The sequence below is a fragment of the Malus sylvestris genome, chromosome 15 (assembly GCF_916048215.2).
Source record: "Malus sylvestris chromosome 15, drMalSylv7.2, whole genome shotgun sequence".
Classification (NCBI taxonomy): Eukaryota; Viridiplantae; Streptophyta; class Magnoliopsida; order Rosales; family Rosaceae; genus Malus; species Malus sylvestris.
This window is the reverse complement of record NC_062274.1, coordinates 19,614,320-19,641,182: the sequence shown is the minus strand read 5'-3', so window position 1 is coordinate 19,641,182 and position 26,863 is coordinate 19,614,320. Positions and strand designations below refer to the sequence as shown.

The 26,863-nt window shown below is 38.0% G+C and overlaps 2 protein-coding genes and 1 long non-coding RNA gene across 5 annotated transcripts; 2 read left to right on the top strand and 1 right to left on the bottom strand.

Annotated features, from left to right (window-relative positions):
- The first annotated feature begins 280 nt into the window (after positions 1–280).
- Positions 281–6,212, top strand: LOC126604912 (protein MID1-COMPLEMENTING ACTIVITY 1). 3 transcript variants are annotated; one of them, XM_050272234.1, is made up of 9 exons: positions 281–776; positions 876–944; positions 1,116–1,790; positions 2,506–2,906; positions 3,189–3,298; positions 4,074–4,145; positions 5,348–5,454; positions 5,694–5,790; positions 5,906–6,212. In XM_050272234.1, exons 3-9 carry the CDS (start codon positions 1,383–1,385, stop codon positions 5,956–5,958), a joined length of 1,248 nt encoding a protein of 415 aa, XP_050128191.1. In that variant the 5' UTR covers positions 281–776; positions 876–944; positions 1,116–1,382; the 3' UTR covers positions 5,959–6,212. The 3 variants fall into 3 exon arrangements, with proteins under 3 accessions (XP_050128191.1, XP_050128193.1, XP_050128192.1); XM_050272236.1 differs by having other exon boundaries at positions 864–944; XM_050272235.1 differs by having other exon boundaries at positions 856–944.
- On the bottom strand, positions 6,100–12,795 carry LOC126604913 (uncharacterized). Its single transcript, XR_007616785.1, has 2 exons — positions 12,578–12,795; positions 6,100–6,215 (listed from the first exon to the last, which is right to left on the bottom strand). It is a non-coding gene; the product is annotated as an uncharacterized LOC126604913 (long non-coding RNA).
- A 10,932-nt stretch (positions 12,796–23,727) lies between these two features.
- On the top strand, positions 23,728–26,436 carry LOC126604911 (SKP1-like protein 1A). The gene is made up of 2 exons (XM_050272233.1): positions 23,728–24,165; positions 26,005–26,436. The coding sequence occupies exons 1-2, from the start codon at positions 23,869–23,871 to the stop codon at positions 26,176–26,178; spliced, it is 471 nt and encodes a 156-aa protein (XP_050128190.1). The 5' UTR covers positions 23,728–23,868; the 3' UTR covers positions 26,179–26,436.
- Positions 26,437–26,863: the final 427 nt, after the last annotated feature.

The following is a 26,863-nucleotide window of genomic DNA, read 5'->3' as shown; positions in this document are numbered from 1 at the left end:
TCTGCACTTTTATGTAATCTTAATAAGTGACTTACCTGTATTTATTATCTTAATTTTTCTCAAATTTATTATTATAAATTTAATATATGTAACAAATGTTAGATTAACATTTGTGTTTTTTGATAAAAAAAAAAAGAAAGAAAAAACTCCAAAGAAAATTTGGCGCAAGTATTTAACCGCCACCAGGCGAACAGCGCCGTTACACTAGGCCGAGGTCGTTGACACTTGGCAGCTTCGTAAAATGGATAGCGGAGTATGGACAAATGCGTCTTTCAAGACCAGCGCCACTAAATCCTAGCTCATCAGCCTCTTCTGGCGTGGCGTGTGCGATTGGGATAGAGAGAGAGAAGAGAGAGGAGAGCAGAGAGAGAGAGAGTGTTTGCTTTGCTCAAAACAATGCACGGACAAATAACACCGAAGCAGTGAGAGAGAGAGAGAGAGTGCGTGAGTGGGAGTTTTCCATCAGAGCTCTCTTTCTATCTATCTATTTGTCTCTCTGCTCAAAACCTTTCAAAATCCACACAGAACCAGAAGAAAGAGAAATAAGAGAGAGAGAGAGAGAGAGAGAGGAGAGAGAGAGAGGAGGGGAGAAGAAAGAAGAAACAGAAGAAGAAGCTCGTTCCCGCAAAGCAATGCCTGCAACGCCCAATATCCCATGCCCTTTTCTCCTCGTCGCAGATTTTTGACGTTTCTTTTCCGTTTCATGCAATATATACGCGAAGAAAAAGCCCTCGAAGTTGCTCAAAATTACACCCCCACCTGTTTGCAGAGAGAAGGTGAAACAAACGCTCATCGCCTCCGTCCTCGCTCGCATTTGCATTTTCCATTTTTTCTCTTATTTATCTGATTGAATAGCTTTAAAGCTTTTGCTGCAGGTGCTTTTCCCTTTTTGAAAATTAGTAAACAGAAACCGACCGGAAGCTGAAGAACGGCGGCGAAGAACAGTGAGTTGACGGCGATACATTTATATTTCTTTGCAGTTTTTTTATATAATTTTTTATTTAATATTTTTGGTCGCTTTTGTTTATTTGAGCGTTGAAAAAGCGAGTCAATAAGCGTAAATGCGAAAATTGGAGATTTCGTTATCTGATTTTTTGCGTCTTTTTTTTCTGCAGTTGAAATGCGCACTCAATTGCTCCGAAACCTGAAGATCTCAATCACAATGCGATCCCGTTGCTGAAAATCCTGCAAATTTCGCCGAGATTTTCGATTTTTGGGCAAATTTTCAGAGCAATTGCTGCTTTATAACTTCAATTTGGTTCATGTTTTTGTTTAATGTCAAACTGAAGTGATTATAGTGAATGAGATCTGTATCTGTGATCCAGTGAAGTGTTTACAAAAAAGCTGAAAAGTCGAGGTTTAGTGCTTTCGGAGAGACGAAAATGGCGTCGTGGGATCAATTGGGAGAAATTGCAAATGTGGCTCAGTTGACGGGCCTAGACGCTGTGAGGTTGATTGGACTGATAGTCAAGGCGGCAAACACGGCGCGAATGCACAAGAAGAATTGCAGGCAATTTGCACAGCATTTGAAGCTGATCGGGAACTTGTTGGAGCAGCTGAAGATCTCGGAGCTTAAGAGGTATCCGGAGACAAGGGAGCCTCTGGAGCAGCTCGAGGAAGCTCTGAGGAGGTCTTACATTTTGGTCAATAGCTGCCAAGACCGGAGCTATCTGTATTTGCTTGCAATGGGATGGAACATTGTGTACCAGTTCAGAAAGGCTCAGAACGAAATTGATAGATACTTGAAGCTTGTGCCTCTGATTACTCTCGTGGACAACGCTCGAGTCAGGGTATTGAAAATTTTCGGATTATTGTTTGTTTGTTTTTTTTTTCGTTTATCATGTTGTTGTTATTGGTTTAGTAATTATTATTATAATTACGGTTCTTCGTTTGCTTTGTGGTCTAATTGATGAGTGTGTGTCGCAAGAGGAATTTATGATCTTCCTTGAAATTGGATATTATAGTTTGATTGTCCTTGTTTTGGTAATTATGCGGCATCTAACCTTCGTTAAATTTCTCCTGGAATTGTTAATGTTGAGGGGACGAAGACGGCTCACTTTGAGTAGCTAGGATGTCTGCTCTACTTTGTCCTTTACTTATATTATCAGATGTTTAAGTTATGGAGATGGCTTATTTTGAGTAGGCTGGGTATATCAGCAACTTGATGGAAGAATTAAGCAAACGGAAGTAGTTTGTATGAAGCTTTTCGTTGTTAATGATTTATTCTATTTACTAGGACTTTTGTTTTTCAGTGATATATAAAATGACAAGGATTGGGCTCTGAGAATTTGTAATTATGAAATACAATTACCATTATCTTTCTTCATTAACAAGCACGTAAACTCCATTTAACTTTGCTTTGCCTCCAGATTTACCGTAATCTGCATATTGGCCCATATGTAAAAGTAGACTAAATTAATTGCCTAAGATTGTACTTAGCTGTTCCTGCCTTTCTATTAACGGTTTAACATGATTTAAGTTCATTCATTCTGCTCTTCACTACAGGAGAGATTGGAAGACATTGAAATGGATCAACGTGAATACACGTTGGACGATGAGGACAGAAAGGTACAGGACGTGATCCTTAAACCAGACCCCTCAAAACATGACACTGTAGTACTGAAGAAAACACTTTCTTGCTCCTATCCGAACTTAGCTTTTAATGAGGCACTCCAAAAGGAAAATGAAAAGCTTCAACTTGAACTACAACGGTCGCAAGCTACTTATGATGTGGGTCAATGTGAAGTAATTCAGCGTTTGCTGGAAGTGACAGAAACCGTAGCTGCAAATTCTTCCCCCGAAAAAAGTAGTAAGAAAGTAGAGCGGAGTCAGTCAGATGCCAATAATGAGAAAGATCATTCATCTAATGAAAGCTATCAAAAAAGTGAATCTCGCAAAACTTCAAGGTTAGTTTTCTGTATGTTTTGTACATCTGTAATTCTATGTAGTTATAGCGCCATTTAAAATTTAGTGTTGCAATCGGTGAGTGTAACAATGGTGATGCATAGGCTAGTTTCGTTCTTGGAGCTTCTCAACATTGATTGATCTCCGTCAGTCAGATATGTCTGATGAGCAGAGATATGCATATCATTCTGCAAGGGATTCTGATTTTCCCATGTCTGTGTGCACTCACATCTCTCTACTTCTTGGGGTTTTTGCATATCTGATGTGACAATTTGTATATGCAGAAGCACGTCTTCAGTTTCTTCTGGACATGATTTGTTGTCAACTAGAGGTTCACACCTGCATGAAGAATGGAATACTGATCTACTTGGATGTTGCTCGGAACCATTTCTGTGTAAGTTCTTTATTCTTTTAGTCTGGTTACTGGAATTGATAATCAAAGTGTTATAATGGATTAGGGTGCCTTTACTTTTGCTTTCATGCTCAACATGCTTCTGTATGCTTGACAAGATCTAGCAGTAAGATACTGCTCCTTTTTTTTCTTCTTGTTGTGTATCTCATACTGTGCGTCTGTTCTTGAAACTTGCCCCAGGTAATGAAGGCAAGGGATAGGTCTAATATTTTATAAGCAAATAGTACCATTCAATCCAAACAGGAAGGAAATGTCAAAAAATTAGGGCTACAGTTTAATTAAAGAATATTTGTTAGTCTCAATATTACTATAGTTTTATTAGTAGTTTAGACATGTCAATTTCAATTAACATGACTAAAAATGGGGTTGTTCGGAGTTTATTACAAATTGGTCCTGTTGGCTTATCCTGCTGGGCTGAGTTCAATCTTCCAAAACCCATTCCCTCTGCTTATAATAACACCAGTTAACTCAAGCGTCAATATTCTCTCACTCCATCTACTCATGCACATGCAATGCACGTGTTAAGATGATTTTTATTTCGGATATGGTTTTTTTCATGAGTCTAGGGTGCATCACAAATTAAGTTCTGTGATATGTATAATATTGCTTTCATATAAATGTCATATAATCAAGGTTGGGTTGGTCAAACATTACAATCATTAGACAGATAAGAGTTACATCATCTCCCCTATACCAAGTGATTAAAGGGAAAATTGTGCTGTGCATGCTAAAGTTTTGGCGATAATTTTCTTTGCAGGTATAAAGACATTCTTCTATCCTTGTGGGACGTTTTCAAAAATTGCTTCAGTGGCAACTAACAGGCCTATTTGTAAGTTTTCTTTGGATTATCTAAGCCTGGTTAATCTGTTTTTATATGTTAAACTTTTAATGTATCCTCAAAAGCTTAGGAGTGGGTAAATAATGTATATCAAGCTTGCACCCGCTCACATGCATCCCCATTATGCATGTGGAGTGGCAGACAGAAAACATAGGTGTGTAGCCCCATTCTGCCTCACTGTCAGTTAAAATATAACTGAGTGATGGGGGATGAGAGACTTTGAACCCAAAACCGCTTAGTTCAAAGCTCTAACATAATTTAGACTGCCACCATGTCCCGAAAGTTAGATAATGTGCGTACAGGCTAATCTATATCAAGCTAACAATGATGGGCTGGTTGCAGTTACACATTAGAAAGATTGACAGCCTATTTGATGAGGCTATATCTGAATGCTCTTTGGCATTTGTTTCAAGGCTATATCTGAATGTCCTTTGGCATTTGTTTCAAGTCTTGTACTTTCACAGTTCAGAGTTTAAGGTGATCGACTTGTCATGCGATCTTTGGTATAGTTTATAAATCCATGTTGAAATGACATCTGGTATGGACCCAGAACAAATGACAAATGACAATTGTACATTGATGTTGATTTTGTGGTAAAATCTGGATTGTAATGCTGCAGAACTTTAGACTACCTTCATGTCTTAAAAGTTAAGGAGATAATGTGCCTACAGGCTAATCTTTATCAAGGTAACAACGATAGGGTAGTTGCACATTAAAAAGATAGACAGCCTATTTGATTAGGCTATATCTTAACAAATGCCAGCTGTTCACGCCTGATCGATGATTCGAACAAGGCCTAAACAAAAGATTGCATGAGACTAGCTGAAGAAATTTTTATTTTTCTCATGCTACTGAGTACCGACATTAAAATGGGCTAGAACCATCCTTTGGAAATTTTACATGACGTTCTGGTAACAGCTCATGAGTTGTGATAGCATTATTTTTTATGTGGGCAGTGATTTTGAATGTTCAGTTGATTTGATTTTGGGAGTATTTTTATGGCTCGTCAAGTGCATGCATAGACTGTTCCATTAGTTCTAGATATGCCCCATGTTTCACATTATTTCCTCACCTTCTATGGTTAAATTAAGTTGCAATGGTGCGTTTCTTTTTGGCCGTGGCGATATTGACATTCTATACATGCCCTTTCTTATACTTTTGGAAACTCATAAATTCTTTTTGATGATTATCAGCTTCAGCAGAAGCATGTAATGAATTGATGGCTTATTCGCTAGTATTGTCATGCTGTTGCTATACATGCTGCATTAGAAGGAAACTTCGCAAGATGTTGAATATCTCGGTAATTCCTTTCCCATTTTCCTCGCTTGAAGTAAAATCATAGTATCTTCGCGACTGCATGGTTTGATCTTGTAGGTTCTGGTATATTGAGACATGAGGTGAATGCACTGTAATTCTCCTCTGTCGTGTTATATATAGAAAATGCATTACCATTGGTCACTCATAATCCAACATTCTAATATGTCATAATCCAACATGAAGAACCAACATTTACCGTGATAAACCTCCGTTCTTTGGCAGGGAGGCTTTATTGATGACTTCCTTTCACATTTCATGTGTTGCTGCTGTGCCCTTGTCCAAGAATGGCGAGAAGTCGAAATACGTGGGGTTCATTATGGTAAGTGCCCCATATGCTTCAAACTTATGTATACCACAGTATACAGTCTCTAACATCAGGCCGATCACTAATCCTAGACCGATATGCAAATTGTTTGATATAAACCAACTTGCAGGTGCCGAGAAGACAAAAATAAGCCCCCCAACCTCACAGTTCATGGAAACCTGAATGATGAAGAAAGCACTGTTCCGACTTTTCGAGATTCATCTACTTCGAAAGCCATACGTAGAGGTAATGGCTAGTTGCTAGGTTACAGGAAGCTAATTTTGGGAGTTTATGCCTCATTAATTTTCCCACATGTAAATTAGCTTTTTCTCTTTTTTTTTTTTAATTTTTAAACTTTGTGACTCAGCACATTCTGTATCATAGATACTTTTTTGCCGTTGGAAAGTAGTGTTCTATATATGATTGATTTATTTTTCCTTCTTTCTGTTGTAAAATTGACTGTGGGTGCAGTGGAATAAATGAAACAAGACACAAAATTTACGAGGTTTCTCTACAGTCAGTGTGACTGGAGTATGTCCTCGGGGCAGCAGTGGTGCTTTCATTATAATTTGAAATAATAGGAGTACAAAGATAACTCTTTCTATTATCTACTCTCATCTTCCTCTTCTTCCTCTCTTCCTTTTCTTTCCTCTCTCTCTCTCTCTTCCTCTCTTTCTTTCTTTCTTTTCATTCCCATCTTTCCCGTGAACTCACCTCACTTCATCTCCTCTTCTTCCTTTATATAAACAAAAGAAAGCACTATTCACTTTACAAATTTTCCACAAATGAATAGTGAAAATACTGTGCATAAATAGTAACAAACTATTCATGTGGACCATCCACATAATATTTACAACACTCCCCCTTGGATGGCCACAAGTCTTCGATTGACTCGTTAGAATCTTGATCTGTCTTGGATGCTCCCCCTGATGAGTATCTCCCCCTGATTTCAAATCATTTAGGTTGATCGTTAATCGTTCTGCTTTAGTCTCTTAGTAAGAAGAGTTGCTGAAAGAGTTGCTTTACTTGTTGTTAACTTTCCACAGGCTTTTTCTTGAACTGGGTTGGAGGACCTTCTGCTAGACTTGATCCAAAGGTCTGAATTTACTCCTTTTATCTGGAGCGGAATTTGATTCAAGATTAGTGAACACTTGATTTTGAATCGGACTTGTGATTTCTTCAAGGACATTCGAGGCTTGATCTTGAATGAAATTGGACCATGAGGAGCTTCATGTGGCAAGTGATCTTCAGTTTTGTCAAGGATGAATCAGCACGCGTTTGTTGCGCTTGTCTCCACATGCTTCAATGTATCATTTTCACTTTCCTTACTTGCTCCCCTTGCTTAAGTAGTATTTTTCCTGCTTTTCCCCTATACATGTGTGGCATCTTCTCCGGCAGTATTTGCCCTCTGATGCCGGAGTGGAGTGCAACCCTTGCATTTGGATGGTTCATCACTTCTTGGTGACTGGAGACCCAGCTCCAACCGTTGAAGATGACTACTCGAGAGCAATACTAGGTAAGCAATCAGGAAAGGTTCCAGGCAGTCGGTTCCTTACCGGGAGTTTGAGTGGAGGTTCCGACATATTGCTTTCTTTATCCTTGTCTTTGCTGGCAAGAACAAGGACAAAGGAAATGACATGGAGATTGCATGATATGAGATAATCTTGCTCTGGTCCCTGAAGATATGTGATAATCTTGCTCTGGTGTGACATGTTTGAAGAGGTATTCTCGGAGAGGAAGAAAACTGAGTATTTCGAGATGCTATGTTGAAGATGCATTCTCGGAGATGAGGAAGAGTTAGGTATTCTTGCAGTGTTGCGGGTCTGCCTTGTTATGGAGAACAGATGTCGACATATATAGAGATTTCTCAATAGCAAGTGGTGGTGTTGTGCTTTTACTCTTGTCAGCAACTGTGGTGTAAATAGAACAGTAAGATTTACGCGTTTTCAACTTTGTCAGAGATCTTTGACAAAGTTGCACGCGATATCTGAAAAGTTGAGATTACGTCTGAAAAATGCCAACGAATTTTATTCAGGAAAATCTGGCTTATGAAATTCGGAGAGCGGTGCCTCATCGATCATTGAACAAGTGGCTCTGCTGCCTCTTCTTTTATAGAGACATCAATTGTGTTCAAGAGTATGCTCAGAAAGTTGCTGCTTGTAGAAATTTCCCCTATCTTGCACCTTTGAAATTTTATTTGACCTCTGTTTTTGCTTCATCATTTCTGAAAAATGACTTGCCCATCTAACATTTGCTTAGATTTGAGTCTTAGGAGTGATACAGACGAGCAGCGTTAGGATAATATATGGCGCCCGTCCTTCTTATCTTCTAATGGTCCTCTTACGGTTGGGGACTCTGTGATGAAGAATAACATAACCGCTACTGTGGTAGCTAGGAATCTTTTCACTCCAAGGGATAACAAGATCTTTTCAGAACGGTCTGAAGAGTCGGCCGTTCAAGACTCCTTGGCTCTCAGTGTTCAGTGTGCTAGCTCTGTGTCCAATATGGGCCAACGCCTACTTGCTCAAACTCGCCAAGTTGAATCATTGATGGCGGAGGTGGCAAGTCTTAAACAAGAGATCAGAGGGCTCAAGCACGAGAATAGGGTGTTACACGTGCTTGCAAATAGTTACTCTACGAGCATGAAAAGAAAGCTCGTTCAACTGCAGGAATCCGAAAGTCGGATTCAAAGTGATCACCAGAGGTTCGTTGCTAGATTCCGAAAGTAACTGATGCCTTCCCCTTCTGGTGTTTTGCTAAGTACTGGGGTGCCACATGATCAATCTCCAGTGCCTCCTCCTTCTGGGGTACTTCCGAGTACTGAGGCTTCACATGAGCAACCTTTGTGAAGGCTCCATCCTGTTTGTTTGTTTTAACTCATGTGTATGTATATATCTGTAATTTCTTGGAGATATTAATAAATAAGCTTTATTTCATTCAATGTATTGTGCCAAATACAATAAAGCATATACTTCACTAAGATATGGTACTTTTGGACCAAATATTAATTTATCTTTACCCTCACGAAGATAAATGATTATTCTTAGTGTCTTCATCATATGAGTATTCAACTCATAATCTTCAATCCATATGGTTCTTTTAATATCATAAATATCATGGATAAGATTCGTGTTGGTAGATTGTTTGATCTGCAGCTCGAGACAATAATTCCTTCAACACTTTATAATTTTTCTAGACTCTTCAGGAGTCCCAATTTAATATCATCAACTCTTCAAGAGTTCTAATTTAATGTCATTGACTCTTGCAAGAGATTTTAGTATGTTGCAACAATATCATAATGATAGTACTCACTAAGGCAATTTATATCATCCATTGGTATTGAGTACATATTTTATGTTTTACCCTTCAGAGGCTTACTTCAAGCAATTTGAATCCTTCAAGGGTTTTCTACACTTCATGATACATTTTCCTTTGGAATTTATAAAGAGCAATTTGCTCCCATGTATACTTGAGGGATTTACTTATGGAGATATAATGTGGGCGACTCACAACCCTTCATATATAATTCTCCATTCATATGAACTCGTTTACAACCTTGTGTCATATCATGTAAGTATATTACACTGTATTACAAATGCCCATATATAACCTCCTTGGTTCAACATCTTTTGGCTATTTGTATTGTATTCAAATATATATAGGTTCATTTGCCCACGTTCTTACAAAATTGTAATGGAATTGTCTTTCTCCATTTTGGCCAATAATTTTTCTTTTGTCGACGAACAAAAGAACGTGACTCAATATTAACACAGCTCATTGATGAATTTAGTAACTACTTGTAAAAACCAAAATTACCATTGGTTATCATCAATCCGTGATCCCATATTCTCATGTGCATGCGCATGCATAAAAGCTTTTCATTTCTTTGGATATCCATTGCCTCTTCAAGGGCATGACGCTATCTCTTCCAGGATAGTCATAATTTAGAGAATGTGGATCATAACCTCCTCTTGAGCGTTATAGAGCTTGGATTTTAATCTCCACTTCCGGGAGTTGAGTCATTGGAACCTATATGTCTATTATGCTCCATGTATGAGACATCAACATTCCCATGTCTGTGGATTGTCCTATCTGGGACGTGTATCCATGCGGCGACTGTCATGCTTCTGGCATGCAACAGTTATGCTTCGGGAATGCAATAGTTCAGTAGTGCCATATTATTCTTCTTTCGAATAACTGAACCTTTTGAGTCTAAAAATCTGCCACGCTTCAGGCGTGCAACAGATAAATCATTTACTGTCTCATTATTTTATCCAACAGAGACATCAATTCTTGTAGGCACATTTGCAGTAAGTATATATGATTTCATCACTTTCGTTGCATCATTCATTTATTCATATTTCATTTTCTCATTGATTGCTTCGTGAATCAAAATAAGACAAATTCTCTTCGTTCTTCTGGAACGGTCTTTTCTCATCATTCTTTTGGAATGATATTTTCTCATCGTTCTTCTGGAACGATATCATTTTCTCCCCCTAATGGCAGGAAAATTGTCTTATCAAAATGACAGTCCGCAAACCAAGCGGTAAATATATCCCCAGTCAAGGGTTCTAAATATTGAATGATAGATGATGTTCAACATCAATGCCCATTTCAGTACGTTGTGGCAGTGCAATAGGCACATAGATAACACAACCAAAAACTCGTAAATGTATAATGTTTGGCTAGTTCCCAAACACGAGTTGTACTGAGCAATATTGATGGTTGGAAACTGGTCTCATCCGAACTTAATAATGCGTCATGTAAAATGACATGTCCCCATGTAGAAAACTGGTAATTTCGTTTTCATGAGCAGAGCGCGGGTAATCAATTTCATCCGCTTAATAAATGCTTCTGCTAAACCATTTTAAGTATGGACATAAGGAACTTCTGGTCCTTATTAAATAGTCTATGGACTGAGACTTTTATGACTTTTATGACCTTTATTATAATTAAGTTGAGGCACTGTGGCACTTCAAACTTAAGGTACTTATCAAGAAACTTCATGTCCGATCTTGAGGATCTAGGGACTTCATGTTTGATCTTTTTGCATGATGGAACTTCGGGTCCTATCATTTTATGTGATGAGGATCAAGAAATTGTAGGTTCTGATCTAATCAAGGAACTCTGGGTCCTTGTTATACTCATCGTAACAAAAGATAAGTACAATAAATAAATTAAAGCAATAGGCGGTAATTCCAGCCATAGTAAATAAATTGAACAATAAATAAATTAAAGTTTGTGACAAGGGCTTTAATTCAACACCATTCACATAAATCAAAATTTAAAGCAGTAGGCGGTAAAACCGTTCATGATAAATAAATTGCTTTAAAGTAAATAGAACTTGTGACATGGGCTTTAAACCAACACCATGCACATAAATATCGAAGCTTTAAAGCAAAGGTGACATGGGCTTTAAACCAACACCATGCACATAAATAAATATATACATATTTTCTTCTTTCGTTTCAGATGGTGTAACACCATCAAAAAAACTTTACCTTTATTTTATTTTTATTATTTTCTTATTCAATCACATTTTACACCATTCCAAAAAAAAACATTGCCTTTTTCTTTCATTTTACATGGTGCAACGCACCTTTCCAAATCATTGGCCCCATTTCCCCTTTTCTTTGTCTATCTCTACCAGTCTCGAAACCCAGTACCAGCTGGGTTGTTGTGGGGGTTACACAAAACCAATTCAATCCAAAAAGGCTACCAGAGACTGGCGTTGTTCTTGCATGACCCAAAGAACATGGCATCACAAAGCAAGAACCTCTCCATAGAGACATAGATGACAGTGAGGTTGACGAAGGCACAAGAGAGGGAGACCTGTGTGGAGTCAGTCATGCCATCACCATCTCAGACAACTGAGGATTCATGGAGGTCCTCGAGATCCATTGAGAACAACACGATTTGGGTTTCCAAGTCTAATGAGATTCTTCTGGATCTCTGAAAACCAGTTGTCAGGTACGAGTTTTCTTATCTCGTGACGACTTCAGGTCGTTGGAAATTTCAATTCGCACCGGAATTCGGTGGGGCGCTTCTGGCGCGGTGGGAGAAATGAAAAATGGACATACCTTTGCTTGTTTTGCTGCACCTTTGTTTGTCTGTAAGATCTCTCCATCTTTCTTGTCCACGAGAGAAAAATAGATTGCAGGTCTAGCAGGGATAAGGATTAGCACATCAATAGTTAGAGTGATAAAAAAAAAAGTGATAAACGAAAGGTTGATGGATTTTTGTGACAAGATGATCTTCCCTGTTTGACATGTCTGGCTTGCCGTCTCTACTCTGTGAGATTTTAGCTGACCGAGGTAAGAGATAGATAATGCTTTACCAGATTTATGATGTTGTGCTTTCCACTGACATGAGAGCTTTTCGTGCTGATAACGTGTTGTAAAATTGACTGTGGGTGCAGTGGAATAAATGAAACAAGACACAAAATTTACGAGGTTCCTCTACAGTCAGTGTGACTGGAGTACGTCCTCGGGTCAGCAGTGGTGCTTTCATTATAATTTGAAATAATAGGAGTACAAAGATAACTCTCTCTATTATCTCCTCTAATCTTCCTCTTCTTCCTCTCTTCCTCTTCTTTCCTCTCTCTCTCTTCCTCTCTTTCTTTCTTTCTTTTCATTCCCATCTTTCCCGTGAACTCACCTCACTTCATCTCCTCTTCTTCCTTTATATAAACAAAAGAAAGCACTATTCACTTTACAAATTTTCCACAAATGAATAGTGAAAATACTGTGCATAAATAGTAAGAAACTATTCATGTGGACCATCCACATAATATTTACAACACTTTCATATATATAGTAGCTTTTTCTATGTTTTAGCAATTGGGTTTCGATGGATCCACCATGCATGCATTATGTGTGTGGTTGCTTAAAGCAGCAAGGGGCTGAAGTGTACATTTGCAGGTTGTTAGGCCCCGTTTGGTATTGTTTTTTTTTTCTTCACTAAAAACTGCTTAACTTTAAGTTAAGCATTGAAAATATGTTTGGTAAAAGTAAAATATCTTGTTTATTTTAAAAGCAATGGGTTCCAGACAACAGCTTTTAAAAGCATCATGTAGGTTGCTTTTAAAAGCTATTTTAATAAAAAACAGCGTTGGGTCTTTAATAATTATTTTCAATTGTTGTAATACCTTCATTAATTTTTTTTAAATGACATTGTTTAGCCCTTCACACACATTCTATCCCTTAGATAATAGAGTAAATGTTACAACCTACCACTACAAATACTAACCTTACACCTTTGTCACCACCACTGCCATAATCACAACCTCCACCATTGTCACCACTGCCACCGCCCTTCCACCATTGTTACCTTCCCACCCTAACCAACACATCCCACTATTACCACCACCACCACCACCTCCACCGCAACCACCATCACCATTACCATCACTGCTGTCATCACCCCCACTCCTACTACTATGTACATTTGTCATTAAATACAATTATATCACTTTTACATTAAATTATAGCAAATGCTTTTGCGCTGCTTTTCATATGCGCAATACTTTTAAAATTCAATTAACCAAACACTCATCAACTTTATTTTACAACTGATTATTCTTAAAACATAGCATAAGTAGTTTTTTTTTTTTAAAGTACAACAATCCCAAACGTCCTCAGTGGACCCATGTATCACAACAACTCCATCCATTTCATTCTCTTCAGAAAATATACTGCAGGCGTGTGTGGGGAGAGGCTAGATGCGACTCGTAGCCAGTTGCCTTTATTTGGTACAATCTTTTGGCGGAACACAAGTAGGCTTATGTGGGTCAGTGTGTCAATACATTTTGGGGTTCACATGGCCTGTTTTTACATGACATAATTACACATGTATCATGACTTCCCTTACCTATGAAATAACGTTGTGTGGACAAAAACAAGACATTATAATCAAATCAATGTAAAATAAAGAACTTATATTTACAGTACGAAGAAGAGGTTGGTGGTGAAGAATTATGAATTGTCTTTTACTCTCTACAATCTAAATGCTCTTGCTAGAGAATAGGGTTTAGCATTGGAATGGGACGTGTATTGTGAGAGCAGTGACAATTTTTGTATAGTTATCTCTCAATCAAGCTTGTTATTAACAATTTTTATACAGGCTTGATTGAGAGATATTCATAATCACCATCATATATGTTATGTCATACGATCATAAGTCATACCAAATAGGATTACGTAATTGGTTAATCATAGTTAAGACTATTATTATTTCCACATTGGGGGTGCAAGATCATTCGAATACCAAGTTACTTATATAATGTGATAAGACTACACCTTTATTTGTCATTTTTCATTAAAACTAAATTTTTTTTGAACTTTTCATTAGTTTTTTTTTTAAATGAAACCAAAGTTATTAAATAAAACTCTATGACTTAAATTGACAAAAAAAATTGATACTTATAATACGACTGAGTCTTGATACAATGACTTTCATTGCTAAGTCATACAAAAAAAAAACACACACACACAATTACTCTCACTTGTGGCAAAATCTTAAGCGCAACCGGTTTACAATTATGCTCTGTCTTATTATGTGATAAGAAGAAAATAGTGAAACGATTACACCCAAACACTACTCTTGGTTTAGTGGATGGAAATCAAACTTGACCCAAGAGAACTTTCTTCCTTGTGTAAATTGTATCTCACTAGTCACTATCTTTTGATGGTTGTAAAGGAAGAGATTAATAATACTAAACTAATGCGTTATAGGTATCAACCTTTTGCGCAAAGTAAACCTTTTTTTCATTTTTGTTAAACGATAGATTTTATTAAACTAGATGTTAGATTAGCCACCGATAAAATTCAAACTTACGTCGTCATGCAATGACTCAACTCCTTTCTATTACTGTAGTAAAATGCCACTTGCCGTAACGAAGCTTTGAATATCTCCAAACTTAATGGTTGAATTTAAATACTAAAATCTGGAACGTTCAATACTACTGGACATTGTAGTCACTACCAAGGCCTACTTTTCCCTAGGCACGAAGGCACCTAGGCCCTATGATTGCACACAAAGCAGTTGTATTGCACATGAGATTTTTCAATGTGATCGGCACACGAGGTGGTATATCACGTGTCATTACAAGCTTCATCAAAAGAAAATTTCAAAGAACTTAGTGAAGAAGGCTTTGGTGTATTTAACACAATACGTTGAAATGAAGCAAAACTTATTTATTGATATCTCCGATAAGTTACAAATATGTATATATACATGAGTCAAAATAAACAAACAAGAAGGAGCCTTCACAAAGGTTGCTTAGGAGAAATCTCAGCAGTCGGTAGGGCCCTAGAAAGAGAAGGCACCAGAGGGGGATCATTCGGAGCCTCAGTACTGGACAGAACCCTAGAAGGAGGAGGCATCAGAGGTTGATCATTTGGAGCTTCATTACGCAGTACAGCCCCAGAAGATGAAGGCAATAAATGCCTTTGGAACAAACCCACAAACCTCTGATGATCAAGTAAAATCTGACCATCAGATTCCTTTATCTGGTCAAGCTTCATCTTCATGTTTGTAGCATAGTCATGTGCGAGCCGGTGCAACTGTTTATTCTCATGCTTGAGCTCTCTAATCTCCTGTTTGAGACTCATCACTTCAGTCGCCAATGATTCAACTTGGCGGGTTCGAGCAAATAGGCGTTGGGCCATATTAGACACAGAACCTGCACACTGAACACTGAGAGCCAGAGAATCCTTAAAAGTCAACTCATCAGACCGTTTGGAAAGTAGTCTGTTATCTTTGGGAGTGAGAAGGTTCCTGGCCACCACCGCAGCGGTCATATCATTCTTCATCACGGAATCCCCAACGGTAAGAGGACCAGTAGGGGATAAGAAGGATGGGCGCTATATGTTGTCTGGAGAAGGCGTGGCTACATCTTCAACAAAGTTCAAGTCAAAACGACGGTCGGAGGGGCCAGACATTTTCAAAGGTGTTGAAGAGAGAAGAGGTCGGACAAATCAAGATCTTAGAAGTGCAAGAATGAAGCTTCTACTGGTGGAGATTCAAGTGTGCTTTGGAACTTAATGCCAGCCTCTATAAAGTTGGGCTGCTCAGAGACCACGAGGGCCGATCTCAGAAATTGAAGAGGCACCTGCTTTTTCAGCCTTGTCATCACCTGTCACATGCACACTCAGCTTTGCGGAAATTACGGGCATTCTGTCGAAGATTTCTGGTGAAGTAGAAGGCACGTGAATCTTACTGTTCAATCATCCACTTTCCACACGCAACATCAGCTCATGGGTACCACAGATAACTTTGCCAAAGATCTATGACAAAGTTTAGACACGTAAAGCTTGCAGCTCCCATTACATCTCTATGACCAAGAAGGGTAAAAGAATAGCAAAGAAACAACACTAACAAAGTTTAGACACATAAATTTTGAAGGTCTAGCTACCATATTATTACCCACAAGGGTAAAGGAACAACACCACTGCTGGATAATTGGAAAGTCCCTGTGTGTTAACCTTTATGCTATGTGGCAAGGTAGACTAGCAAACATGCCCAATCTTTACTCACATTCGAGAAAACACTCCCAACAAGATTGCTTGCTCCAAAATCGAAGAGGCACCGCCCTCCAAATCTCGAGAGCCAGACTCTCAGCAGGATTGCTTTCTCAAAAATCGAAGAGGCACCGTTCTCCGAATCTCGAGAGCCAGATCCCCGACATGATTGCTTGTTCGAAAATCGAAGAGGCACCGCTTTCTCAACTTCGAGAGCCAGATCTCTTTGGATAAAGCTTGTCTGTAATCTTCACATGCAACATCAGCTTTCTAGATACCACAAACCACTTTTTCAAAATGCTCTGACAGAGTTTAAACACGTGAAGCTGGTAACTCCCACTACCGAGCTATGACCAAGCAAGGTAAAGGAATATCATTACTACTTGTTGTTAGGGAAACTCCTATATATGTCGACCTTCATCCTCAACGGACAGGCAGACCTGCCAAAATGCTCAACCCTTCCACATATCTGAGAGGGCACTCCCAACGAAACCTCTCGAAATACTCAGTTTTCTTTCCCCCCCCCCGATAATACCTCTGCAAACAAACTACACCAGAGCAAGAATATCTCATATCATTAGGGTTAAAAGCAAGAGTATCTCATATCATGCTTTTTCCCTGTCTTTTCCTTTGGCCTTGTTCTTACCTGCAAGACAAGGAGAAAGAGAGCAATCAGTCAGCACTTGGAATCAAGCTTCCAGTCAGGAACTGACTGCCTGGAACCCCTTACCTGATTACTTACCTGGAATTGCTCTCGAGTACTCATCTTCAACATCTTATGCTTCCAGAGAAGATACCACATCTGCCTGAGGAACAGATAGGGCAAGTGAGAAGGATACAATGAAGCATGTGGAGACAAGCGTAACATAACATGTGCCGATACATCCACTACTTTGTCAACAGCAAAGTATCACATATCAGTAGGGTCGAATGTACTCTAGATTTGATGGACTTGTTTTGACCCTTAAATTCTTCAGTCGGCCTTATACTCTGGAGGAAACCAGAAAACCCTCCAGCCCAGTTCAAGAATAAGCCTGTGGAAAGTTACTTCTTCAAAAGCAAAAGTATCTTATATCATCTATTTTCCTTTTTCTTCTCTTTATCCTTCATGCTGCCTGCAAGATAGGGAGAATGAGAACAATCATCCGGAACTCGAAATCAAACTTCTGATCTGGGACTGATTGCTTGGAGCTCTGATTGCTTACCTTGTCTGTCACCTCTTTCAGTAGATCCCCTAGCTCGGCGACTTGGGGGACTCTTACTACATGGTTTGTATCGCGCTTGACCAAGCCTGAAACTACAAGTAAGCTTTAAGTGAAATTGATACATTACCTTGTGCATCTCCACCAGTTAAAGATACCACCCCTGGATGGAGGAAGAGTACTTCCAGAGAAGATGTCACATCTACCTATAAGACAGATAAGGCAAGTGAAGACGATACCACACTTCGGTACTTAGAAGTTTCGTGATTACGAGATCATTCTCCCACAATATTTTCTAATGTCATTTGTACTAAATCATTCACTTGTACTCACTAAATGAGAGCTTGAACCTATGTACCTGTGTAAACCCTTCACAATTAATGAGAACTCCTCTACTTTGTGGACGTAGCCAATCTGGGTGAACCACGTACATATTGTGTTTGCTTTCCTGTCTCTATCCATTTACATACTTATTCACACTAATGACCGGAGCAATCTAGCGAAGATCACAAACTTAATACTTTTTGTTGTACCAAAGTCCTCACTGATTTTGTGCACCAACAATCCTTAAGTCCTTACCTTTTTGCGTTGGTAATGGATGAGTTAACATGACATATTCAAGATGATATTCCTTGGTGTATGCTTTTCACAAATGATATATTGTTGATAGATGAAACTCAGGAATGGGTAAATGCGAAGCTTAACCTTTAGAGAGAAGTGTTGGAATCTAAAGGTCTTTGCCTAAGCCGATCAAAGACAGAATATATGGAGTTCAAGTTCAGTGCAAATGGAGGCCAAAATGAGTTAGGGGTGAGGATCGGAGATCAGGAAATACCAAAGAGCGACCGTTTTCGCTACCTAGGATCTATCTTGCAAAGGAACGGAGAATTAGATGGAGATCTTAACCATATAATATAAGCTGGATGGATGAAGTGGAAGAGTGTATCCGGCGTGTTGTGTGACCGTCGTAGGCCACTGAAGCTCAAGGGAAAATTTTATAGGACGACAATAAGGCCGGCGATGCTGTATAGCACAGAATGTTGGGCGGTGAAGCATCAACACGTACACAAAATGGGTGTAGTGGAGATAAGGATGCTTCGTTGGATGTGTGGGCACACGAGAAATGATAAGATTAGGAATGAGGATATCCGAGGTAAAGTAGGAGTAGCCGAAATTGAAGGAAAGATGAGAGAAAATCGGTTACGGTGGTTTGGACATGTGCAAAGAAGGCCTACTGATGCTCCGGTTCGAAGATGTGACTACGGGACAGAGGTTCAGGGCCGAAGGGGTAGAGGAAGACCTAGGAAAACTTTGGAAGAGACTCTAAGAAAAGACTTAGAGTACTTGGATCTAACGGAGGACATGACACAAAACCGAGCGCAATGGCGTTCTAGGATTCATATAGCCGACCCCACTTAGTGGGAAAATGCTTTGTTGTTGTTGTTGTTGTGGTCCCAATATAAAAGCTCCAAAAAAAAAAACCAAGATGAAAATATCATTGAACTATTTGGAGATGAACTATTTGGAATATGATTGTCCGAACTAATTGATGATGATTTTCGCTTGTAATATCGTTCCATACTTCTAATTTCTACACATATCAATTAATAAAAAAAAATCTATATCAATTGATGAAGCTAAACAAATATTATATGAAAAACGAGAAATCAGATTCATTTATAAATTTATAATTAGGTCCGTGCCCGTGGGATTCTAATATTATGAATGCCAAAGGCAAAAATGCAGACACAAAGGTAATGACTAGAGAGGTGAACGAAAACATGCCTTGCACTTGTGAGAAATGCACAAATTGTAGAATATATAGTTTACGCCTTCCAAAGGCTGCAACTTGATCAACTCACTACACTCTACGAAATAGTCCTTGCAATTCCACTACCACCTCAAGTTCGGAAAACAAGCACGGAAACAATATCGAAAGAAAGCACAAATTTTTACACACCCTTTTAGCATCACAAACTAGTTGCACTCCAATTCACAATGCATATAGCCAACACATTACACAAAAACACGAAACGAATATCGAAAGAAAGCACCGATCTTTACCCACCCATTTAACATCAAACCATGTCTGCCTTTGCCAACCACTCCAACTTTCCACAACTCGCCAAAACATGATTTTGAAACTAGCTCTACAAAGATAATGCACAATTATATATAATCTATATGATATCTGCTCAAGTATAGCTTTTTATTCTTTCATTGTCTAATTAAGCTAAAAGCAATAAATCAGCTTTACAATGAAGCCGATGAAAATTTAGGAAACATGAAAAGCAGATGACTTTGACAGTGTGGCCCAAAAGCCAAAACTAAAAACTTTCAAGGGTAAAAATCTGAAAGAAAACCAGTAGAGCTAATCTTCAAAACAGACCTAATCTTCAATATTTAAAATCAAATTTCATATCAACATTAGGCAAAAAAATACTGACAAAACAGAGCTAATCTTCAATATTTAAAATCAAAATAATTAAATAAAAAAATAATTTAGATGCAAACAACAAACAAGAATAGAAAAAACAAAGCTATCCCATTTGAGCTAAGAAATAAAGAAGCAAAATTTACATGTGGCTGTCTCTGGGTTCAAAATCTTGTTTTCCCCAAACGACGCCTCGCGGCTCGACCCCCAAATCATTACCATACTTTGCTGCTGCTCCACTTTCGAAATTACCAAAACCCTCCTTCCATTCCTTCTCCTTCCTCTCAACGGGTCCAGCCCAGTCCTATAGCTACACATTCATATATATACTAACACTATCAGCAGACTGCAGTGGCTGGCAAAATTATTTAATGGAGAGTCACAGAGTCAAAGAGAGTACAAATACAAACCTCCTCGACCAAGAAGAAGACGACCAGTGGGCAGGGCAGCAGCGGCTAGCCTCCAGAGTCCTGATCAGAGCTTCACAAGGAGAAAAAACGCAGAAGGGTTACATATTTGGTATAGTGAAGGTTCTATTGCTGAAGTAGTTGATTGCTATGAGTGTGAGGGTTCTCACGTGAGTAAGATTTTAAACTTTTTTTAATGATCTGGCTCAAAACGACGTTGTTTTCGCCAAGTCATTTTGAAAAAAAATTGGCTTTCTTCTTCCTCCTCCTGAAATGCACAGCTTGTGGCAGCCATGGCTGTTGTTCTTCTCCATCACTGCCCAGACTTGGGTGGTCCTTGAAGATCCTCACATCCATTTTTTCGAGCTTCGGGTGGTCCCGAGACTACCCTGGTCCCTTAATAGATCCGCTCCTGCGTGTCATTATACAAATGGTGAGATATGTGTTAAAAATAATAACTTAAAAAAATAAAATTTTCCACTATTTACATGAAAACACGTGGTGTATTCTTGTCATAATGAAAAATTTATCGTATTGCACAACTCAAATAATTGAGCTCAATTTTGTAGCATGAGAAACGCTTTTCTTCCCAACATGATCCTCTTTGGATTCTTTTGGTAAGGATCTTAGGAATTCATGAATCGTGTTCGTTCATCGTACATTGTGCGGTCAGTTTTTGTCAAGTAATGTTTGTGTTTAATTTTAAATAAAAATATTTAAAATAATTTTTGACCGCATGATATACGATGAACGGACAAGATTGAAAAATCCCGGTAATTTTCACAAAGAAGATCTGATGAGAATCCGGATGCCTTTTCTTCATCATTTTATGCACGGCATACATGCATTAGGCGTCCCCACTTCTGGTTTATTATATTGCACCACTTCTCATTGCAGTCTCTTTCAGCTTATCTTTAGTGATTGTTTTGACATAAAGATTTTCTAAAGAATAAGAATTTGCGTTAAGTAAATGAGCCAGTTATAATTAGATCATAACGTTGGTTAGTATTTTTAGTGATCGTTAAAATAATTTGAACTATTATAATTAGAAATATTAAAATTAAACATAATAAAGTTGATTCAGCAAATGTCAATGAGTCGAGTTTTGACATATAAAGTAATTGTAGCCTCCTTTAGAAATCGGTCAAGACTGGAGAATAACTCGTTTCGATGTGCGACAAATAAACAATTTGTGTGATGGCAATTTCAAGAATTTTTTTTCTTATCTTTCTTATGTGGGATTGAAGATAGGCCTAGAAATTTGATTCAAACCTAACATATATCACTTCCTATCTATTTTTTTGAGTACATTTTTGCTCACCACCATTTAGTGTGGTATATGTTCACCACCTTATTTATCACCGTTAGATGAGTTTTAATTTTGAGATTTGTTCCTATCCATTACACGAATCTCGAAATTGAAACTCATCTAACGGTGATAAATAGGATGGTAAGCATACACCACACTAAATGGTGGTGAGCAAAAATGCTCTCTATTTTTTTTGTGTGTTCAATTATTTTGGGCTTTTTTTATTAGCATTCCACAAAATGTTGAATGCGTTTTACATTAAAATGTAATATTAAGTGACTTATGTAACTTACTATATAATGACAATTTCGACCTTATGAGGTTTAAAGAAAATAAGAAATTTCTAAATACACCCAAAGTTACTTTTAACATATTATTTATCTTCTTAACTATAAAAACCCCTCTCAACCTCCACTCTATTGATGAATAAAATTCTAACTATTAAAACTATAAACACGTTGATTGAGAAAAAAAAAATTAATGAACGGAACACGATATCAATATTTCGGAAGCTTCACATGAGGTAAAATTTCATATTTGTCATTGTTTTAATTATTCAACAACATCAGTAATTATTTAAGCCTGCTTTTGCTTTCCATACTACCCAATTTCATAGGAGGCCAACCCAGCAACACATTTTCCATTCTTATTCATCTTCTGGGGTTTACTTTTGCTTTGTTAGGTTCCTCCCAGTTGCCATTTTTTAGCAGAAATCCTTTTTTGTTAGCAAAAGACTTAAGAGATAGAGAAAAGAAGATTGGCTATGATGACCCAATGAAACTCAGGCTCAACAGACTGGATGGTAGACTTCCCTTTTTAGAGAATGTTAAGGTTTTAATCCTAAGTCAATTTAATTTATAAAAATTGAAATTGAGTATTATAAGATTTGAAGAATGTGGAGTGTATAAAAACTGTGGGGTGTATGTGGAAAATATTAGGTGTATGAGAATGAGGGGGTGTAAGGGTATTATGAGAAAGTATGTGGGGTGTATTAAGATAAATTTTAATTAAAAAAGCAAATGTGTGGTGTATTAAGTATGTGGGGTTTAATCAACAATATGTGGGGTGTTAATAAAATAAGCCTTATTTTGTTCAACTTCCTATTACCCCTTCCTTGTGTTTTTTTTTTGGGGTAATTTTGACATAGGTAATGCTATGCAGACTACATATTTGAAGCATATTTTGTAAATTATATGCCATGTTCTCGATGATTAAATTAGGGTTATTATATTAACACCCCACATTTGTTTTTTCAATGAAAAATTGTCTTAATAAACCCCACATATTTTCCCATAATACCCTAACACCTCACATTCTCAATATACACTTTACATTTTCTACATGCACCCCAAATTTTCTATACACCCCACATTTCTCAAATCTTATAAAACTTTTAATTTGGGCAAAAAAACGCCGACTAGAATTTTGATAAAAGATGTCGCGTGAGATTTAAAGCATACGTGGGTTGTTTTCAATTCCACCATTAAAACTCATATCGTCTGTTTTTAATATTTGGTGGTAATTTTAGGTATTTAATTCTTCATGTAATCCGTGTGATCCCTAGAAGATGATTACGAATATAGAAGCTTGAATAATGCAGCAAAAGCAAAATTAAATAATTATCGATGTCATCAAAATCACTAAAACAATAAGGAATATGAAGTCTTACCTCATGTGAAATTTACGAAACATCGATTTCGTGTTTCATTCGTCAAAAATAATTTTTCTCAATCAACATGTTTGTAGTTTCATTTGTTAGAGTTTTGTTCAACAATGGAAGGTCGAAGGGATTTTGATAGTTGAAGAAGATAAATAATACGTTAAAAATTATTTTGGGTGTATTTAGAAATTAAAAAAAAACACCTGATAAGGTCAAAATTACCATTGCATAGTAGAGTAAATAAATTATTTAATATTAAATTTTAATGTGGGATACATTCAACATTTTGTAAAGTGCTAATATAAAAAGCCTTAAATTATTACTAACATGCTAATTTTTTTTTATTAATGATCCCTCACTTGATTTGTAAATTCGATCTGAAAAATTGTTTTCCATATAAATTGCGTCACATACCTCTCACCCCTCCACGCCTCATTTTTATTATTTTTTCCCGTGCGAAATCAAATTCTCTCACTACAACCAGAACCAAATCTCTCTCCAACCCCTTCGAGTTTTTAAAGCGGCGTCGTTTGGAGACCATCGTCATCACCGTCACCAACCATGTCGTCGTCGTCGAAGAAGATCACCCTCAAGAGCTCGGACGGCGAGTCGTTCGAGGTCGAGGAGGCGGTGGCGCTGGAGTCGCAGACCATCAAGCACATGATCGAGGACGATTGCGCAGACAATGGCATTCCTCTGCCCAATGTCACCAGCAAGATTTTGGCCAAGGTCATCGAGTACTGCAAGAAGCACGTCGACGCCTCCAAGCCCGACGAGAAGATCTCCGAGGACGATCTCAAGGCCTGGGATCAGGAATTCGTCAAGGTCGACCAAGCTACGCTCTTTGACCTCATTCTGGTATGTTAAAACCCTAATTTAACCTTGAATTTTGGTCTAATTCTTGTTCGCGATTGCTTGGTTTGATTCTAGGGTTTCAGAATTTGGGGATTCGCTTGGGTTAGGGTTTTTAATTTGGGGATTGGGGTCAATTGTGTTGTTTTAGGGCCTAGGGTTACTGATTTAGGGGTTTTCTATGAAGGTTTGGTATGATTTAGGGGTATTCCTAGGTTTCTGTGAATTTAAATTGGTTGATTTTGTTGTTTCGTTACTGATGGCTTATCTTGATATCGAATTACTATGCTTGTTCCGTTTATACTTAAATTTGTGTTGTGCTTATGTTTGAAGTTGAGATAAAGAGTGATATTTTCGCCTTGAAATATTTGCCTTTCGTTTACGTGTCTTGCTTTCTTGTTCAAGTTGAGATTAAGTTTGCTTATAAGAGAATGTGAATCCTTCTGCAACATCGGTGCTGTGTTAGTTTTGGAAGAATTAACTAGTTTCGTATGCAATGTCATTGTCCACTTTGGTGGTTATACGGACTCTTTTCTTATGAGAGAAGCAACCGCTTCTTTGCAGGAATTTTTTTTAGTCCTCTGCGGAATTACAATAACTTGAATCCCTAGAGAATAGGCAATTTGGAATGGTACAGCAACCAAAAGACTACTATTGGCTATGACCCTAAGGGTGCGTTTGTTGCACTGGACTATCTCAGATCGGACTAGTTTAAGGGATTAAGCTGGACTAACTTAGTGAAACGTTTTGTATTAAAAATATCAATATGGAAAAAATGGCATCTTCTTCGCAAATTGTTGGTGCTCCTCTGCACCTTGGAAATTGCAGAACTTCCAACAACAAATGCTTAACCCTAATTCCAAAGAAATCAGAAATCGTTCAATTTGGTATCCCAGAAAAATCAGAACTAATTGAAGTCATTCAAAATTTGATCAACCACTCCATTCGTAGAATCTAGAAATCGTTCAATTTGATCAGAACTAAATGGTATCCCAGAAAACTCACAAATCCAACCTCCCTTCACAAACCAAACGCAATGAATTCACGGAATCCATCAAATGTTCTGAATAAAGAATAGAACAAATAAAGTAAAAAAAAAAACAAGGAGAGTAAGACTGCAAAGCACCCAACACAAAACCCAATCAACTTCTGCAAACCCTCCATGGTTATAATCCTTCGTAAGGAAATCAAATCCCAAAAAAATTAAATCCTTCAAGCTCACTTGTATATGCAGGACCAAAAATTCGATTTGAAAACCTTAAAGCGCCGGAGTTCTCTTGAATTGGAAACGGAGCTCGTGGGTTCTTCGATTGAAGGTCAAATCTAAGGTCTAATTAATGATTTTGGGCTCAGGGCGAAGAGAGAGAGAGATCTTGCCAGAGTTTGGTGAGTGTAGGACGCGATGCGAAGAAGAAAGCAGAGAAGGATGCGATGTGAAGAACACAACGAGGATCTTAGCAGTTCCATGGTATTTGGGGGGTCTCGCTAAGACCCTTAAGTGAGAGAGTTAGTGAACACAAGTCCTCTTCAATCCCATTAAACATAGTCCCACTATGTAACAAACATAGGACTGCACTAATGAGTAGTCCAGTCTAGTCCATTGAAGGCTAGTGAAGCCAAACAAATGCACCCTAATAGACTAAGTAGGGAACAAAACATGAGGAAAGAAGTACAACTAATACTATTGTCGGTTTAATTTGGTTATGAATGTATTGCGTAATCATTTGTAGAAACTACAGTAATTTGATATGGTTGTTTTCATTCTTTCTGTGGGTGGCTGATCGCCGAAACTGACATTAACTATGTATTTCTAATATATGGTGATATTGGTATTGACACTGACAGGCTGCAAACTACTTGAACATCAAGACCCTTTTGGACCTGACTTGCCAGACGGTTGCAGACATGATCAAGGGTAAGACTCCGGAAGAGATCAGAAAGACCTTCAACATCAAGAACGACTTCACCCCGGAGGAAGAGGAGGAAGTTCGTCGTGAGAACCAGTGGGCGTTTGAATGAAGTTCTCGGTGATGTCTCTTTAGTGGGGAACTTCAAGAGCTGGCATACCTATTGTGTATTTTAGTTTATCAGCTGACTTCTTTATTATTCTGTGTTTTTAAGTGCTTTATCGGAGTCGTTAAGTCCTTGAATTGTAGATAAAAGTTGGATTCTGGTGTTGGTGGTTGTTCTTACTGCTGTCAATGCCAGTCAGTTTTACTCTTTCTGAATTACAATATTCTACTTCCATTAAGTGGTTTCTCATGTGGTTTGAATCAAGCTTGGTGTGTGTGCCTTAGTTGTGTTCTTTTCTAGCTTAATGGGGATATTCATTTGATCGCAACTGGTGTGCTGCTCATGAATTTTTGTGAATTTTCGAATCCTTGTTCCGAAAGACACAAGTGTTCACAAAGATTTGATTTGGGCTCACTTAACGACCTCTTTGTTTTTAGTTTTTAGTTCACTTTTTGTGGTTGAGATGTGGAGAGAACATATTAGGGAAGGGGAGGCATAAAAAAGGATGACGAATGCGAGGCAAAGAAAGAAGAAAACAATATCGCAAAGGTGAAAACAATTTAGAACGATTTTTGGTTTTTATGTTTGGTTGTGTCCCGTATTACATTTCTTCTATATCTTTGTGACGACCAAGCTCTCATGAGATGTAGGACTTGTTTGAGAAATCCTTTCAAATGACCGAAAGTGTTTT